This window comes from Podarcis cretensis, assembly GCF_951804945.1.
Source record: "Podarcis cretensis genome assembly, chromosome: 2".
Taxonomy (NCBI): Eukaryota; Metazoa; Chordata; class Lepidosauria; order Squamata; family Lacertidae; genus Podarcis; species Podarcis cretensis.
This window is the reverse complement of record NC_137171.1, coordinates 674,765-693,566: the sequence shown is the minus strand read 5'-3', so window position 1 is coordinate 693,566 and position 18,802 is coordinate 674,765. Positions and strand designations below refer to the sequence as shown.

At 45.6% G+C, this 18,802-nt stretch overlaps 1 protein-coding gene across 1 annotated transcript in view; it reads left to right on the top strand.

Annotated features, from left to right (window-relative positions):
- The window catches only part of ATP13A1 (ATPase 13A1), a 34,933-nt gene that overhangs the window by 7,883 nt on the left and 8,248 nt on the right, over positions 1-18,802 (top strand). The window contains exons 3-16 of the mRNA XM_079967793.1: positions 112-302; positions 3,924-3,996; positions 7,158-7,313; positions 8,090-8,159; positions 8,387-8,493; positions 10,427-10,556; positions 12,518-12,573; positions 13,235-13,361; positions 13,795-13,932; positions 15,029-15,149; positions 15,623-15,780; positions 16,134-16,309; positions 17,124-17,234; positions 18,356-18,481. Of these exons, the coding sequence (XP_079823919.1) occupies positions 112-302; positions 3,924-3,996; positions 7,158-7,313; positions 8,090-8,159; positions 8,387-8,493; positions 10,427-10,556; positions 12,518-12,573; positions 13,235-13,361; positions 13,795-13,932; positions 15,029-15,149; positions 15,623-15,780; positions 16,134-16,309; positions 17,124-17,234; positions 18,356-18,481 (1,740 nt within the window). The remainder of the gene's footprint in view (positions 1-111; positions 303-3,923; positions 3,997-7,157; positions 7,314-8,089; positions 8,160-8,386; positions 8,494-10,426; positions 10,557-12,517; positions 12,574-13,234; positions 13,362-13,794; positions 13,933-15,028; positions 15,150-15,622; positions 15,781-16,133; positions 16,310-17,123; positions 17,235-18,355; positions 18,482-18,802) is intronic.

Below are 18,802 nucleotides of genomic sequence, written 5' to 3'. Positions count from 1 at the left end.
CGGCAGGGAGTCCTTTTAAACATGACAGTGGGAGTGTCTAAAATCTTACTTGCTAAGCTGGCCTCTTGCATGTGGAAACCTGTTTGCTGTAGCTTTCTTTATTTCTTCTAGGGGGAGGATGGACAGGAGGTCCTTTCCTTCGAATTTCAGAAAATCAAATATTTCTACGAGCTAAATGAGAGGAAAAAATTCCTTCCTGTGCTATTCCCTGTGGAACATCCATTGCAATTTTATCAGAATGCACGTGGCTACCAGGAAGACAAGGAGATCAAAGCAGCAGAGAAGACCTATGGCACCAACAAGTAAGTGGGGCAAACTTGGATCCAGCTGCTTTGGGGTAACATTTATGGTGGGCATTTCCAGGAATTGGAGCACTCAGACTTTTGCCCACAGGATGCCTGAATTAATGACTAATTAACTTACAACTATTAGTTGGCAGTACTTTGAATCCAGCATGTAGGTAACATAGTATGAGTTAAGGGTTCTCTGGGGGATATTCTAGCAAAAAATAACCGCTGACAAAACAGTGCTTAGTCTGATGTGCTGTGCTCAGTGTGGGTCAAGCCACCTGTGGGTAGGTAGGTGTTGGCAGCATCCACCTGCCTTGAGAGACAATGGAGTGTGCATCTGGAGGTGAAGTCAAACTGCCGCATTACCAGTGCCGAAGTGGCCTCCCAGGGTGCGAGCCTCGGCAATGTGTATAGCAGTCCTGGACTGCCCAGACCACAAGACACACACCTGCCTGCCTCCCTGGTGTGGTCCAAAGGAAAGCAGAGCAATGGATGGGTAGTACTATCAGGTTAATGAGTAACTATAGGAAGAATTTTACAGAAATAGTTTTTCATTTCTGTGTAACTATTTTTTACAGTTTACTACCTGGTGATTCTGTCCTTCCACAGGCGAGCAATTTTATTCTGATTTGGCTCCTGAGTATGCAGTTGTATGCATCAATGGGGCTTACTTCTATGGGTAGAGGAAAGCATAAATCAGACTTTAAATTTTCCAATCCTCTTCCACCATCTCCTCTCCCCGGTCTCGGACTCTGCCAGTCACTTCCGTCAACTCCATACAGTCCATCAACCTGGAGATCTTATGTCCAAGGCTCTTAACTCTTTTCCAAGTCCCTTCTGCAGGTCTTCTTCATATTCTTTGATGCTATAGAGCAGATCTCGGGGAAACTCCGGCCTAACAATATTTTTATTCCTTCTCAACAGGTCAGCCAGATTTCCATAGTTAAAGCTAAGATTCTTAAAGTATTTCAGGACATGTTTCAAGATTCCTCCAAATCCAAAGGCCCCCAGAACACCAGTCTCCTCCTGACCCAAGTCCATGTCCCAAAAGTCAGTTAATCCCTGCATGGAGGGATCTTTCCAGCTTTCCTTCTCCAGTCCAGGCTGGGCTCCGATCCTCAAAATCTGACTTTTTCTAGGTTCAATCATAAAAGGCCTCAACTTATAGTCCTCAATTTGCCTTTGTAAGGCTGAGGCTCCCACTTGTATTACTTTAGGTTCGACAACAACAACTTTCTCCTTCTCCTTCTCCACAATTTATTCTGCTGAAGTAAATTCCTGTACCAAATCCTGAATAATTTCTGTATTGGTGCTCACTTTTTGTCCCAGATTAATCACTTTTTGTCCCAAGTTATCAATTTTAGTAGTCATAACATTGGTCTTCTTATGAAGCTGTTCCAACAAATAGCTTATCTTACAAAATGCATTCACTAAAGCTTCTCCTGTTGACATTCTTAAATGGTCCAAGGTCAATCCCTGATTCTCACAGTTCTTATCCTGCAGCTGGAGATTCCCCAGCTCCACTCTTGTAACAGTTTCCAAAGTTCCCTCTAGAGGGAAACAGTCTCCACTTGTATCAATCCTTTCAAGCACAGTTCAAAAAGTAAAGTTAGTTTCAATTTTCAGTTACTTGTCCTCCTTTTTAAACGCAGAAGAGGACAATGGAAACAATATATTTCTCTTATTTAACTAACTGTCAACATGTTTTATTCACAGTCAATGAACTCTCCCAAAACTTCAATCTACTGGCAGCCCGTTTCCAGGTTCAGAGCAGTGGTAATTTAATTTTTATCACTCTCTCCTGCAGGCTTACACGATCCAAAATTTCCCCCCTCTTCTCCTGCTTCCAAGGGGGGTTTAATGATTTTAATCGATGGAAGTTTAATCCTTTACATAAGGCTTTCCAAGACCTTAGCTTGCAGCTTCTTTGCTTCAATCTATTTACAAAAGGGGAAGGCGGACTTCCTGTTTGAAACCTTCCCGTTTCGGTACCGAATTAAGACTTTTGTAAATCCAATTTTCCGTTCTACTCACGGGTAGTTGTTTAAAGTCAAATTGTCCACAGGAAAAAGTCAGCGCTCTCCGGCAACAGCAATGCGGCTTTACTCTGTGAAAAAAGCAGTCAATGCGAAGCACCGCGCCACTCACCCCACGTCGCTCCGGATCCCCAAAACTGGGTTTTCCCGTGAGCAGGGGAGGCGCAAAGGGTGCCAGCCAAATCCCACGTTCACAAGCTTCTCCCACCTGTGATTTTAGTGGGTCTCCGCCTTCACCGTGGCGGTCAGACCCTGATTTCCACAGAGCAAATTCCATTGCCGGAGGCGCCAACCCGTGTTGCCTGCACATTGCTCATTAATGGAAGCTGAAAACTCATAGGGCACATCTAGAATATCCCCTACTAGATCTGTCCTGTGTCGTGGGCTGAGCACTGCAGTCTTTCCACATGCATTTAGGGGTAGGGGTAGTAGAGCAAACAGCCCCTCCCTTTTTACAGTCATCACCTGAACTCAAGCCCTGGCCCTAATCTCTCTGGTACCTCTCTTAGCCCTTAACTGAAGGGCCTCCAGGATTGAGCCAGCAAGTGGAGGCAAGGAAGATTAACCTACTCAACACCTTCCTCTCTTCTTCACAGTTGAAATACAACTTCCTAGCTCTAATCCCTTGTTCTGGTTTCCATCCCAGAAGGATGCTGTCTGCAACAAGGAACACAATTAAAACTCAACACATGCATCAGATTGCACACATTTTTCATGGCCTCTCCTTTCACTCACATTCTAGCCATCACCTCCCCAGCTCCTATTTATTCTTGGGTAATTATGGTGGGGAGAGAATTCTTTTCTTCTCCCATCGTCCACCCACCTAAGCTTCTCAGTCTTAAACTCTTAGTGTTTTGAGGCAAAGTTATGTAGTCTTCAAAGTGATAGATCAACCACAAAAGATGCAGGCATCTACTGCAATTGTGTCTGAAGGAACAGAATACCACCTTGAATAATGCAACTTTGTCTTAAAGGCCTGATAAAATTTTAGGGCCTGTAAGATGACAGCAGAACTATCAGGAAAGGTGGGCAACACAAGGAAAACTCAAGTCAGTAGCTGCAGCTTCTCTAACTGTATCTGAAAGAACAAGCAAATGATGTAATAATCATGTCAACCAGTAAGAGAGAGTTTTCACTCTCCAGTTTTCAGCCAAATGTTAGAGGTTCACTTTCATAAAAATGGCAATGGCTGCAATGGTAATTCTTGTTTCTCTAGTTATTAAATATACACAGTCGAAGTAACTCTAGGACAGACAATGGAATACAAGATTTTGAAACCTTCCTCATAAGCCCTGTTTTATGAAGAGCTTTGTCTGAGGGATTGCTACCCGTCAACTTCTCAGAACAAGCACTTTTGCAATGTCTTAGAGCATCTGGCTTTGTTTCCACTTGGAAACAGAGCCGGATGCTCTAAGACGTTGCAGAAGTGCTTCCAAGTGGAAACAGAGCAAGCAGAAAGATGGTGAGGTGTCTCATGTGGGGTTGGTGTGTGTGTGTGTGTGTGTGTAATCAAACCTCCAGGGTTTTAGGGGTTGCAAGCAGGACAGAATGTCACAACACAATGCCAAAATAAATCAGGGTTCTGTTTTTCACACAGGGCAGAGATGGTTGTGCCAGAATTCCTTGAACTCTTCAAAGAAAGAGCCACTGCCCCTTTCTTCGTCTTTCAGGTAATCAAAAAGGATATGCAGCATCAGCCTCTTTTTGAGTTTCTGTTCCTTAAACCCAGAATTCCACAGGCAAAATCTCTTACGTATATTTAAAAATTGACACCTTCTATTGTACAGTGGTACCTCGGGTTAAGTACTTAATTCGTTCCGGAGGTCCGTTCTTAAACTGAAACTGTTCTTAACCTGAAGCACCACTTTAGCTAATGGGGCCTCCTGCTGCTGCTGCTGCGCCGCCGGAGCACAATTTCTGTTCTCATCCTGAATCAAAGTTCTTAACCTGAGGTACTAATTCTGGGTTAGCGGAGTCTGTAACCTGAAGCGTATGTAACGTGAAGCGTATGTAACCGGAGGTACCACTGTACTTTGAATCACACACTCCTGCCATACATATTTACCAGGCTGGTATGGACTTAGATGCTGCTCAGCCATTCTTGGCGCAGAAGCTAGGAAGAAAGGTTGCAGCATTTGGGAATATTTTAATTTACAGAAAAGGTGCTAAGAGTCGACATGATAGATGTTTGTAAAATTATGCATGACATGGAGAAAGAGAAAAAATTTCCTGCCCTCATAATGCTAGAACTCGTGGTCATCCAGTGAAACTGAATATTGGAAGATTCAGGACTTCTTCATGCTGCACATAGTTAAACTCTGGAATTTGCTCCCCTCAGAGGCAGTCACAGCCACCAGCTTAGCTGACTTTAGAAGCAGCTTAGACAAACCTCTTGTCCTCATCATGGAGGATAAGGATATCTGTGGCCGCCTGCTGTGGTTGCTATGCTCTGTCTCCACAGCTGGAAGCAGTTCTCTTCGGATTACCAGCCACTGAAACTGCAGCCAGCAAGAGGGCTTTCCCCCTACAGTCATCTGGCTGGCCACTATGAGAACAGGGCGCTGGACCAGATGGGGCATTGGCCTGATTCAGCTTACTGTTCTTAAGTTAAAATTAATGTTTTCTTAAAAGTTTTCAGTGTGTATAAAATATCATATGTTTATGCGAATAACAAAGTTTATACAGGCCCAGCCTCTATCCTCGTGTCCCACATGGACATTCTTGGAGGGCCTGATGAGTCTAGTAACAAAAGGTTTGCGTTAGGCTGTTGCAGTTTTTGTCTTCTCTCTTTGGTGTGTGTTAAAACACACACCCGTTTCAAAATGCAAGTCAAGTCAAGTCAAGTTTTATTGCGGCAAAAGCCAGTGACACAGAACACCACAAGATCAAACAAAAGGAAATCAACAACAGCATCAAGGGAAAAAAAATTACACAAGGGAACTTCACAGTGTGCCATTCAACAAAAGAGATTTACGCTTCCTGATTGCTAAAGTGCAAAATTTGGCCACTTCATATGATATTGAGCCTGAGGAATCTTCCAGAAGGTATTTTCGTAGAATTTCGGGGGAGGATTCCAAATAATGTTGAAGGGGTATAAATTTTGATAAAAGCGGCAAAATAAGTTGAACTCGTTCTTCACTATAGAATTCGCAAAATAGAAGGATGTGAGTGACAGATTCTACCTTATTAGACATACAGGGGCAGAGACGCGCATGCATTGGTACCCGCGTAAATTTGCCGTACAGCACTGCTGAGGGCATTGTCTCAAAGCGGGCTCTGGAGAAAGCCCATCTATAAACTTCGTTAGTGATGTTAGTTAAGTAAGGGGCAGCTGCAAAATTAGACTAAGCTTTTAAACATCTATACGTCTCCGGGAGTAGGGCGTCTTCTTGTTGTGATTCGACATCGTAGAGTCTCTGAGTGATAATTACTTTTGCCTTGTTCAGAGTTCCAATAAGAAGATTTTCAGGGTTTAGGCCAATTTGTTTGATCTTGTTAGTTATTTGCATAAGCCAAGGAGGATAGGGAACTGCGGCCAGGAGGTAAGGTGACAGTCCCTTAGGATTGTAATGGATTTTCAGCCACAGGGATATTGCTTGCTCCCAGACTTTTAGTTCCACTCTGGGCAGTCCTGCCTCTTGCCTTAAGACTGCATTAGGTGTACACTTTGGGGTAGCAAATAATGATCTTAAGAATTTTGATTGTACTGTTTCAAGGGTCTTAAGGTTGGTAGAAGGGCTAATTTGAGAGCCATATAGGAGTTGGGCTAAAGATTTTGCCTGGAAAACTTTAAGGGCCATCGGGAGGAAGCCAGCTCCTTTCCTTCTGAATAATCTAAGGATGGCATTTGCACTTCTTCCTGCTGATATAGCTGATGTGGTCAGGTGTGTTGACAATTTGGCATTATAAGAGAAAGTAATGCCTAGGTATTGGAAGATCTTAGTCTGTTCAATGGCGTTTCCCTTTACGCTCCAATTATCTTTCCTGAAGGAGCGGTTAAAATGTACAATTTTGGTTTTGGCAAAGTTAATTGTTAACAGCTCAGTGTTACATTGGTCACTAAACTTTCCTAAGGCACGTTTCAAGCCCACTTTGGTTTGAGAGAGAACAGCGTCATCCGCATACATTAAAACTGGTACTTTTCTGCCGTTAGAGAACACGGGGGGATGGGTTTCGATTTCACAGCAACATGTGACCAGGGAGTTAACATAGATGTTAAAAATGGGACTAATAGACATCCTTGTCTGACTCCTCTTTGGACTGGGATTTCTCTAGAGAGTCTGCCGTCCTGTGTGACTCTTATCTGGAGGGTATTGTTCTCATGAAGCTTAATCATCAGAAGTAATAACCTTCTGTTAATACCCATATTGGCCAATTTGGCCCAGAGCCTACCCCTGGTTACAGAATCAAATGCTGCCTTTAGGTCCACAAAGGCCGCATACAATGACTTTTTCCAATGTTTCACATACTTATAAACAAAATAATCTAATCAAAATGCTTTCAAACCACACAAGAATTTGTGGTTCAAGAAAAACAAATCTAAAGTCCACTTGGGTGCCCAGAATTGGTTTCCATGGTTCTTTGGAGCTTGGCCACTATTTCAGCAACCATTGCAACAATCTTATAAGATGGTCCAGTATTATTTATCCCTCTGTTGCAGACCAAGCACCAAGGCTAGAAGCTTGTCCAAGGCTACCTCATGCATTTGAGGCTGAGGTGAAACTTAAATGCTTTTAGCCACTGTGCTAACCAAGTCTTCGTTATAAGCCCAAATGGGATTGTTGCTCTGTACCAGTATTGGGAGTGTTTTGTGTCTGTTTCCTACATGTAGGTCTTCTGCGTGGGGTTGTGGTGCCTGGATGAATACTGGTATTACAGTGTCTTCACCCTTTCCATGCTGGTGGCTTTTGAAGCATCTCTTGTCCAGCAGCAAATGAGGAACATGTCAGAGATTCGAAAAATGGGCAACAAACCCTACATGATCCAGGTGAGCCAAGGCAGGAAGTGGTGAGCAATGCTGTGAGACACTGGTCCTTCCCACTTGGAGACAATCTGATGAGGCGCATGCATTCCGGAACGCTGAATCCCCATTGCTCAGGGTGACCCTAGAGGGCTGATCACTGTGTAGAATGTAGAATGCAGAAAGGAACAGTAATGGCAGTTGCTGGAAGGAGGGCAGTCAGGAGAATAAAGCCAAGGTTGATGGGGTGAACTTGGAGGTGCCGCCAGAGCTGCAGGGATTGCGCCAGCCCCAGATGGGAGTTAGGAGAATTATCTTGTCATTCGGCTGCTCCTCACCTGCCTAAAGGGTTTGTTATCAACAATACTCCCAAACCCATGGCGATTCTTCTCTTGCACCAATCCCCATGGCTTCCCCATCTCCCCTGTTCATGCAAGGGCATTGGGAAGACAGTTGTCTGTATCATTCTGTCAGGTGGTGCTGTAGTTGATCAAGAGAGTGCAGGAGGCTCTTGACCTGACCAGGCCTGAGTTTCCAAAGTATTAGAACGGGGTTGCTGTTTGATAGATTAACCTGTGATGGATAATTGGTCCAACGGTCTCCATTCAGGAGTCCTTGAGCCCAAGCTGATATGAACTGTAGGTATGACGAGGTGAATTTGGGGAAATTGGTCTGTGGACAGCTCCAGCTCCTCTTCCTCTAGCATCCTAAATGCCACCCTTCTGTGAACCACCCACAGATCTGTGGATGAAGATTAAATTAATAAAGAACAGTAGTACTAATAATATCTCTTCCTCTTGCAGGTTTACAGAAACAGGAAGTGGCGTCCAATTTCCAGCGATGAGATAATTCCAGGGGACATTGTGTCCATTGGTAAGATCAGTGTTGCGCTGATAAGAGCCCTGCCACCCACAGTCTTAATTAGCTCAACTATGTGTATAAATTAGCATGTGCATATTTCAAGCAACTTTGTGTCATGGGCCTGAAGCCTGAGTCTTTTCAATACCTGACACAGTCCCTCTCTCAAGAGTCCCGAGACCTTATGAGCAAAGGCCCCACCTTCCCCCCAGTCCTTCTGAGCATCCAACTCTCACTTCCAGGCCGCTCCCCCCATGAGAACCTTGTGCCGTGCGATGTGCTGCTGCTGCGGGGAAAGTGCATCGTAGATGAAGCCATGTTGACTGGAGAGTCAGTGCCTCAAATGAAGGTTTGCCTGATGATTTCTGCTAATTTAGTCACAATTTATTTAGTGTTAGCAGGATGCCTGGCAGTTACACAATCTGCAGAAGACAGTGCTGACCCAGGAAAATGGACACAGTGAATGTGAAATGGGGAAACGGGCCATATAGATGCTGCAGGGTGGGGCTGCATGAAAGTCGACATAGTGGAAGGGATCAAACGGGGACACCTGGGGAGCAAGGAGTGAAAGTGAAGGAGAGAGGAGGTGTAGCTTTGAATAGTAAGGAAGAGAAACATGAAGCTGACGGGGGAAATGGCAGGGATGTGTTCGCTTATGCAGAGGGAGAGATTGCCATGGCAACAAGAGGCAAAGCCAAAATTTTGGAGGAGAGGTTTGGCAATTACTATGAGCGATATGGAACCTCCATGTTCAGAGGTGGCGTATTTTAGAGCCTCGGGTAGTAGGACCATCTCATTCTGCCTGCTTGTTGCCAGTGTCCTATGAGTGGCCATTGCTGGACGCAGGAGGCTGGACTAGATCAATTTGGCCTGATCTGGCAAGGCAGCTTTTGTTTACTATACATCATCTGTGGGAAGTCATTGGCTTTAGGTAGCAGAGTGAACTCCAGCTGAGTTCAGGATTCACTGGTTTTGGTTGGTTAATGAATCTAAAAAAACAACAACCCCAAAACAAGGGCAGCTTGTGTGTATCCAGCACAGCTTGATGGATCCCTTGCCTTGGTAATGGGTGGTGCTCCCTCCCATGGTGCCCAGTGTGGAGTCCTCTGACTTACTGAACAAGAGAAGAAACAGGAAGTGGCTGGTTTTATGCCGGTGGTGCTTTTGTAGTTCCAAATTCAAATTGCAAATAGCACAGTGCTTATATTTATTTAAAAACAAACAAACTGGCAAAGCAATCCAGTTACACAAAGCATCAAAGCACAACAACACTTAGTTTTATTTGTTGAATTTATTAGATGCATCTTTCTAAAAGAAAACTCAAGTTGTCTTGGAGCAGTTAAAATATACAAACATTTATATAAAATGAAGCAATAGAAACAGTCACCATAAAATAATAAAACTGCACTACCCCAACAGTATAATGAAACATCAGGGATGGCCAGTTACCAAAGGCTGATATAAAACTCATCCCATCAAATATCTGGGAGTAGAGGAATATCAACTTTACACTGAAAAATACTCTTTTTAGATGCTTTTTATTTTATTTTAAATTACAGTGGTGCCTCGCAAGACGAAAAGAATCCGTTCCGCGAGTCTCTTCGTCTACCGGTTTTTTCGTCTTGCGAAGCAAGCCCATTGACGGCTTAGCGGATTAGTGCGTTTAGCGGCTTTTAGCGGCTTATCAGTTTAGCGGATAAGTGGCTGAGCGGCTTAGAAAAGGGGGGGGGAGGGAAAAAAACCCGCAGGAACTTGGAAGACATTTTCGTCTTGCGAAGCAAGCCCATAGGAAATTTGTTTTGCGAAGCACCTCCAAAACGGAAAACCCTTTCGTCTAGCGGGTTTTTCGTCTTGCGAGGCATTCATCTTGCGGGGCACCACTGTATATTAAGAACATAAGAGCATCCGTCATTCTGTTCTCACAGTGGCCAATCAGATGCCCTTATGGGAAGCCCACAAGGGAAGCCCTCAGGCAAAATATGGGAAGCAGTTCTGAATCACATGCCTGATGTGCTCCCTCCAACTGTAGAAGCAGCTGCAGATTTCCAAAGTTGAGGAATGAGGGAGATTCTCAGTCCCTGGATTTTAGAGTCTTTTGTGTTAAAATATCACTACATATAGCTTGCTCCCTTGTGACCAAGAATGCAGGCAGGTGCAGAGCAGGTTGTTGATGTCTGTCTACATTTGTACCTGCCTAATGTAGGCGGAATAGTTGGGCCAGGCATTATTGGACATCTGTTATCAGTTCCCAAATGTGCTTTTTTCTTCTTCTTTTATTGTAGGAGCCAATCGAAGAGTTAGACCCAGAATATGTCTTGGACATGAAGGCCGATTCCAGATTGCACATAATTTTTGGGGGAACGAAAGTTGTACAGCACATCCCACCGCAAAAAGCAAGCACAGGCCTGAAACGTATGTACATGCCTATCTAGCTTGAATCAATGGCAGGGAAGCTCTTAAAATGTCATTCCCTGAACAGTTTAGTTGCTGCTTGATTGCTGATATAATAAACCCACTAACTTTAGCACTAAGGGTACCGTATATACTTGAGTGTAAGCCGACCCAAATATAAGCCAAGGGACCTAATTTTAGCACAAAAAATGGAAAAAAATTATTATTATTATTATTATTATTATTATTATTATTATTATTATTAATACCCCGCCCTCCCCAGCCAAGGCCGGGCTCAGGGTGGCTTACAAGCAATAATAAAAACAAGTTGAATGATTACAACTTAAAAACAAAATTAAAATACAACATTAAAATATTGAAACATTAAAATATTAAAATGTAGCCTCATCGCATTATTGACTCGAGTATAAGCCGGTTCACCACACCACAAACCTGGTGGTGGCGGCAGCGGCGGAGGAAGAACAAGCAGCCCAAAAGGGCTCCTTTTGGGCCGCTCGTCCCTCCGCTGCTCGCAAGAGCAGGCATAGGAGCCGCGGTTGGGAGAGGCGCAACACAGCGCCTCTCCCAACTGCGGCTCCTGTGCCTGCCCTTGCAAGAGGCAGGCGGCGGCGGTGGAACCAGCAGCGAGAAAGGGCTCCTTTTGGATTGCTCGTCCCTCCGCCGCGCTGCCCACCTCACTCAAGTATAAGCCGAAGGGGGCTTTTTCAGCGTAAAAAATGTGGTGAAAAAGTTGGCTTATACACGAGTATATACGGTAATCTCTCAGTAGGAAAGACCCGTGGAAACCTGTGTTTTCCCCTTCTCTGGCAGAATTTCCCTGGTGCAGAATTTAAAGTCATCACTTTTAGCTGTGAGATGAGGATATATACCTGTTCAGAAACTGAAACTTTGAGATCAAGTAGACGTGCAGACATTGGTAGTGAAGCAGCTAGTGCTAGAAAAAGCAAAAGGGTCCAGTTTCTCCAACAGAAGCTACCTGAGTGATTCACATGATAGAATTAAACTTGCATTATAAAAAAGCATGCAGGCAAAAGAAGCCAAGGTTGGATAAATTACACAATTAGGGGTAGCTCAAATACTCCTTAATTACAGAATTGTATATTATTCCTTTTGAATAATATGCATTTCTGACAATAATAGGATTTCATTATAGTATGATGCAGATTGGGAAGGCATTTAAAAATATAGAATAAATAAAAAATTCTTTAAAAAAAACACAATTTCAAAGGGAGAGAGAGGGGAAACGTTTGCTGAAAATGCTATAAGTCAGGTAAAGGTAAAGGGACTCCTGACCATTAGGTCCAGTGGTGGCCGGCTCTGGGGTTGCGGCACTCATCTCGCTTTGTTGGCCGAGGGAGCCAGCGTACAGCTTCTGGGTCATGTGGCCAGCATGACTAAGCCGCTTCTGGCGAACCAGAGCAGCGCACGGAAACGCCATTTACCTTCCCGCCAGAGCGGTACCTATTTATCTACTTGCACTTGACGTGCTTTTGAACTGCTAGGTGGGCAGGAGCTGGGACCAAGCAACGGGAGCTCACCCCGTCGCGGGGATTCGTACCACCAACCTTCTGATCAGCAAGTCCTAGGCTCTGTGGTTTAACCCACAGCACCACCTGCGTCCCTATAAGTCAGATACAACTCCTTCAAAACATGATCCAAGAGAAACTGCCTGAGCCTGGAAGAGAGGGAGAGGCACTATGATTCACCACAGATCTACCAACACCTTTGCATCTTCTGCGCTGTGTAAGCTTAGACTGGTTTCTGCATGTTGCAGCTTCCTTCCTTCGCTTTAGCTCTTCTGCATTTCTTGATGGTCTGTCCTGGCGCCATGTAGCAGCTGAAGCCAAAGTGTTCATGTCCGAAGGACTTCTTTGGAAGAACTGCACAACTTGACCTATTCATCTGCTCATTTTTTCATACCAACATGTTGCGTAATCCTTTTCCTTTATACCTCTTCACAGCGGTTGATAACGGGTGTGTGGCCTATGTTCTAAGGACAGGCTTCAATACATCTCAGGTAAGAAACGAGAGCCACTGGGCTTCCGCTTGCACAACTGTCACCCAAAATTGGTTTGGGGTTTGTGTCAGGAGAACCCTCAGAACAGCACTTCGAGGGAGGAGGGGGCAGACCACTGTACTTAACATGAGATAGTAGAAACCTGTTTTCATGTTTATTTTACCCTTGGGAGTAATCCACCTGACTTGGCACGTAAAGAGACAAAGACTTGTCTGGATATTTAGCTCCACCTTCAGGAGCCCTTGATTATTAAGGGTCTTCTGTTTGCCTTCCTGAAACTTCTGATAACCCTTGAAGCTCCCCTAAGTAAACTGGGGATTGTGTTGAGCTGAGGACTTAGGAGAGCTAATCTTAGGAGAGCTAATCTTGGAAGCAAGCCCTGGGAACCTTTTGCTACTGTCCTAAGAGCGGATGGCGCTTTCAGTCTTGCTACAACTGTTTTATATATCAGTCTGATTTTTCAGGGAGTAAACTGTTTAGCCAGCAGGGTCCTTCTTACTGAACTGCAGTGGGCAGGTGAATCTCAATAAGAAGTTCTTAAAAGTCTTGTTTTATTGCTCTCTCACTGCCCCTAGTCTCAAGTTAACTAAAAACATTTCCTGCCACTTCTCCTGAGGGAGGTTATTGCTGCCTCCCCCTGACAACTCTTCCTCCCTCCCAGGGGAAGCTTCTGCGTACCATCCTGTTTGGTGTGAAGCGGGTGACAGCCAACAACTTGGAGACCTTCATCTTCATCCTCTTCCTGCTCGTTTTTGCCATTGCAGCGGCAGCGTATGTGTGGGTTGAAGGTGATTTTTTATTTCTGGAACCTAGGTTTCTTACAGATCAGAAAATAGTATCAGTGAGGGCACAGGTTGGGGTTTCATAGAAGGAGCATACATTTGATATGGCTGCCTGAGTGTTGACAGGGATGCAGCCTCACCTAGATGGTTTTTTCCTTGATGATGGGCTGTCCTGCTATGTATCCATTGCTCCCTAGAACAGTAAATCCTGTACACATGATTTGGCAGCCTTTTCTGTGGGTGGAGATGCTGAGATCACAAGAAACTTAACTCTCTTTTTTTTTAAAAAAAAAAAAATCATTTCTCCTGGCACACTAGCATTTCTCTTGTAGCTCATAGGCATTCCGCAGCATGTGGTTTGGGAAACATTGTTCTGATTGTATTGGTGGACTTTGCAGCAGTAAAATGGCATAAATATGTGTCTGCTCCCCTTCCCAAGGCACCAAGGACCCCAGCAGGAACCGTTACAAGCTCTTTCTGGAATGCACTTTAATCCTCACCTCAGTTGTCCCACCTGAACTCCCCATCGAGCTCTCTCTGGCCGTCAACACCTCACTCATTGCTCTCGCCAAATTGTGTAAGTACCAAGCCTCACCAAGAAATGAAGCTGCAGGCTTTGAAATTGCAGGGGGTGAAACTGCTGACCTGACTGCATTTCTAGGAAGTGTCCCTGTTTTATTTATTTCACAGCTTGTTCTACCCTCAGGTTCTGAGCAGTTTGCTAACTTTATTTTTATTGCAGGATACTGTGTTCTACAATATTTGACTATTATGGCCTTATAAACAAAGCGCAACATAAGAAGTTGCTTATATAATAGTTGGCTAGATGTAGGGGTCTTGTCCAGCACTTATCCCCTCTCAGATTCCCATAGACTTCAGGTCCCATGAACAAGGGGCTTAATCTTTCCCTTCTCTCCCCCCTCCCCACCATAAGGTTTCATCCCCACGTCTTGATTTAGAATGCCTACCATCCTGTCTCATGGACTTGAGTGTCCTCCTATGAGATGTCTGGGACCATTGGCCCAAGAGCGGAATCCCTGTTGCCATGGTGAAGCAGCCCATAGTTCTTAGAACCACTGGCTTTGTTGCCCTATTCCTCCTAGAAGTATGCGTTTGTAAAAACGCATTACTAAAATAAACCCTTTCTCTTCCGTGGCCACTCAGTCCATGCCCAAACAGAACTGTTTCATGTTTACCATCTGAGAGGTGGATATACCCTTTATCTTGTAATTGCATAGCAAATGAGCACAAGCAAGTTTGTCCTTTTGTTAAACTTACTAGGTAGTAGCCACAAAGACTTATGCTTGTGCAACAGAATTGCCCATCCCTCTCCTCCCCCCCATATGCCCCCCAGAACTGTTTTTGGGGTTTTCCCAAGCCTGCAGAACAGATTTGGCAGTGGGCATGCAAGGAGAGGGGAAGTTCTGTTGCACAAGCAAAGTGACTTCACTGGGTACAGACCCCCGTGTCGTTTTCCTCACTTGATTGTGTATGTGTGTGCAGGCGCGCGCACATATGCCCCCTCCTCCTCTGCTTGGAGAGAGGGCAATGATGGACGAGGCCTTCACACAAAAAGGAAGGTATATTTTAAATTTTTTACCACCATTAGTGGGGCCCAGTAGAAAAAAAGGGGGTTAGTGATCGCTGACCTCTCCCTCTCTGTTTTCTTGAAGATGTTTACTGCACCGAGCCATTCCGCATCCCCTTTGCAGGGAAGGTCCAGATTTGCTGCTTTGATAAAACGGGCACCCTGACCAGTGACAGCCTAGTGGTGAGAGGTGTGGCTGGGCTCAGGTAGGTCCTTGGTGGGGTGAGCCAAAGGAGGCTGTTCAGAGCGATCATGGGCTCTCTTCACTTTTTAAATAATTACTATTATTTTATTTTATTTGTGAGTCACTTTATCTTGCCCAGGGCCACCCAAAGAGACTTACAAACAAACAAAAGCCTCACCTGTGTTCTCAGGCAATAATAGAGATATCCAGCCAGGATATCTACCTTCGGCTTCGCTTCCAAGCCCCCTGACCATCGGTCATTTGGGCTTGGGCTGATGGGAGGGCCACAGTTTCCCCATCCCTGGCAGAGAAGATTGTAAAAGTAATGTTTGCATGTAGCCGCTAGCAAATTCTCATTTCCACATTGGTTATTGGAACTGCTATATGTTCACTGTAATAATAATCTGCGTCCTTCTCAAGTCCTCTGTCATACTAATGTCAGTAGTTGTCCTTCAGCTGGAGTAATTGATCTCTGTGTAATCTCCACTATTGTAGAGATGGGAAAGAGGTGACCCCTGTGTCTGACATTCCTATTGAAACACATCGAGTCATCGCCACATGCCACTCCCTTATGCAGCTGGATGATGGGACTCTGGTGGGTGACCCTCTGGAGAAAGCCATGCTAACGGCTGTGGAATGGACTCTGACCAAAGGTAGGCTTGCTTCAGTTCTGAGCTGCATGCCTTTTTCCATAGCTCCCTTACCTTTCAATTCTACTAGAGTGAGCGAAGCTTGCCTGCAACTTTCTTTCACAATATTTGGAACTAGGTGTGAATCAGCATCTGACTAGCCAGCCGGTCTGACTCTGAGGCTGCTTCAGTGTTTCCAGAAACCCATTTTATGTTCCGTGACTGTGCGCTGGGGGAGCCAGGGCTTCCTTGTTCTGCTAAAGGAATGCATCCTGTGGGCTCAGGGCCCCTTTGTGACTCCCAGGAGCCCAAGGGGAGGATTGCTGCTTGTGGTGCTGTTGAACCCTTTCAGGATTTCCCGATCTCTTTGTTTCCAGATGAGAAAGTTTTCTCCCGAAGTATTAAAACTCAGGGACTGAAAATTCACCAGCGCTTTCATTTTGCCAGTGCCCTGAAAAGAATGTCGGTCTTGGCTTCCTACGAGAAGGTCGGCTCCACTGATCTGTGTTACATTGCAACTGTGAAGGGGGCCCCGGAGACGCTGCACAAAATGGTGAGCAAAGGGAGATGGGTGTGACTTTATCTCTTGGTTTATTGTTATAGCCATGAAATGGGCTGGTGCCAAGGCAGGGAATGCTTAGGAACTCAGCAGGATTGGACACGGAGAAAAGCCTTGCGACTCACAGACTGGAAGACCTTCCCAAAAGAAGTACTTGAATCTTCCACACATTGGCCTAGTGGCAGATGAGCATTTTATGCCCTGGATTGTGGGGAGGCCAGATAACATGCCGAAGATAGGAGGGCGTGGCAGCAAGGCCCATGCAGCTAGGCAGGGTCGGGGGTGGGGAGCCAAATGGCCAGAGCTGAAAACGTGATACCCAGAGTGCCTTTGATTTCGTGAAGTGCTCTATTATCAAAACAATGTTTGGCAGCTTGACAATGCTGTTGTTAGACAAAAAGCCCATCTAGTCCATCATTCTGTGTTCACATTGGCAAACCAGATGCCTCTGGGAAGATGGCAAGCAGGGCAGAATGAGTGCAGCTGTGCTGTTCCCACTTAGGTTCCCCAGCAACTGATATGCTGAGCCACCATAACTAGCAGCCTTACCTGCATGTAGCTAAGCCTCTGTTGAAGCTGTCTAAGTTGGCAGCCTCTACTACAGCTTGTGGGAATGAATGCAATGTACTTCCATTTGTCTCTCCTGGACCTGGTAACCTTCAGCTTCACCCTCCAAGGCTGCCAGAGCCTCTGCTGTTCTGGTGCTTTGTGGCTCACAAGGAGACGTGCTCGGGGCGGGGGGCTTCTTTCCCCTGCCTTCACATTCTTTTGTGACTGTCCCTCTTTGCTCCTCTCTTTTCTCGTGCAGTTCTCTCAGTGCCCCAGTAGCTACAACAGTATCCACACAGAGATCTCACGCGAGGGAGCCAGGGTCCTGGCACTCGGCTACAAGGAATTGGGACACCTCACGCATCAGCAGGTAGGCTTTGGCCTGCACAGGCGACACCTTCCACATGCTCTGTTGGGACCCTGTTGCTGTGGGAGGTGCCTCTGTATGTGCCAGATTGTGGCCTCTCTTATGGGTAAAGTTAGTTGTGCTAGAGATAAACTGAAGGATAAAACCAACCGACACTGGCCCCTTGCTCGTGGTTGGCCTTGAACGCCTCTTCCTTCCTTTTGCAGGGTAGAGAGGAGCATTCAGAGTTCTGACAAAGCACAAGAGGGTTGCTTTTCACATGGCAAGGTCAATCTGTGCAGCCTGGCTAGAAGTCTGCTTCTGAAGTGTGGCAGCTGCCACACTGTGCTGAGTGCACAAGGGACCTGGCCAAAGGGTTTACAGTCCAAAATAAATGCACAAGGCAGCCTAGAGGGAGAAGTTAGAAACTGACAGATGAGGATGAGTGGAAAGCAATGTCAATGTGGGTTTTTTAGCAAAGACACCCCCCCCAGCCCAGTAACTGCAATGTGGAAGGGGAAAGCCTTTATGACTTTAGAGGAAGGGTCATAGCTGGCCACCAGGGCAGAAGGCAGAGAGATGGGAGGGAACTCAGGGAGTTGGTGGACAATGAATGAGTTTCTGTGTGTGGTGAAGAGAGTTGATGTGAGAGAAGATGACGATTGGACTGGAGAGTTTGTGGTTATGCAGAGTAAGAAGGGGTGAGCAAAAAGATTTGGGCGGAGTAAACTGATCAAGCCCAATGGAAAAGGAAGTCTGCTGAATGGTTGGCAAGTTGGTTGGAATGGGCTGCCCAGGGCAGGGGGACTGGATTTTCCATGACGCTCATCTGTGCCAGAGCAGGTGCTATTTAAGTGGGTGAGGATTTCTGACTTGGCACAAACATGGGGGGAACTTAGTCAATGGTCTCCAGCACACCACCTTCACAAAGCAGAATTCCAGGTGAGACCTGGATGCTCTTTGACATGTCGGATTGCCATGTGAGGTATGGACTAGGAAGTTTACCAAGCAATCCCAATGTTGTCTGCAGTCTGAGGGTTGCCCCTAGAATCAGGGTGTGAATTTCTATGGGAGATTCTTCATGTGGGGCATCTAAATATTCAGTTGGACAAAGCGCTGATCTTTGTTCTCCCTCTCATCTGAAGGCACGAGAGATGAAACGAGAGTTGCTTGAGTGTGACCTGCGATTCATGGGCTTCATCGTGGTCTCATGCCCCCTTAAAGTGGACTCCAAGCCCGTCATCCGTGAAATCCTCAATGCCTCGCATCATGTGAGTGAAAAAGCATGCCTGCTGGCTGAGATGTAGTGGAAGATGGAGACATGGGAGTCCTAGGCAAGCTGAGGAACTGGCCTGCACAGTCCCACCTGCTTTCCTATTTCTATCCCTGCTGCTCCTCCTCCTCCCCCCACTTGTCCAGAGTCTTTGAGCATAATGCCAAGGTGTACAAGAATGGTGTTTCCCTCCTCCACACTCTTTAACAATCCTCTGCTTGGGAGATTGGAGATGTCCTATGCTTGCAGGAAAAAAAACTCTTCACACTCATGTTCACATAAGTTGATAAGCTAGGATGGTGCTCCAGAGAGGCACTGC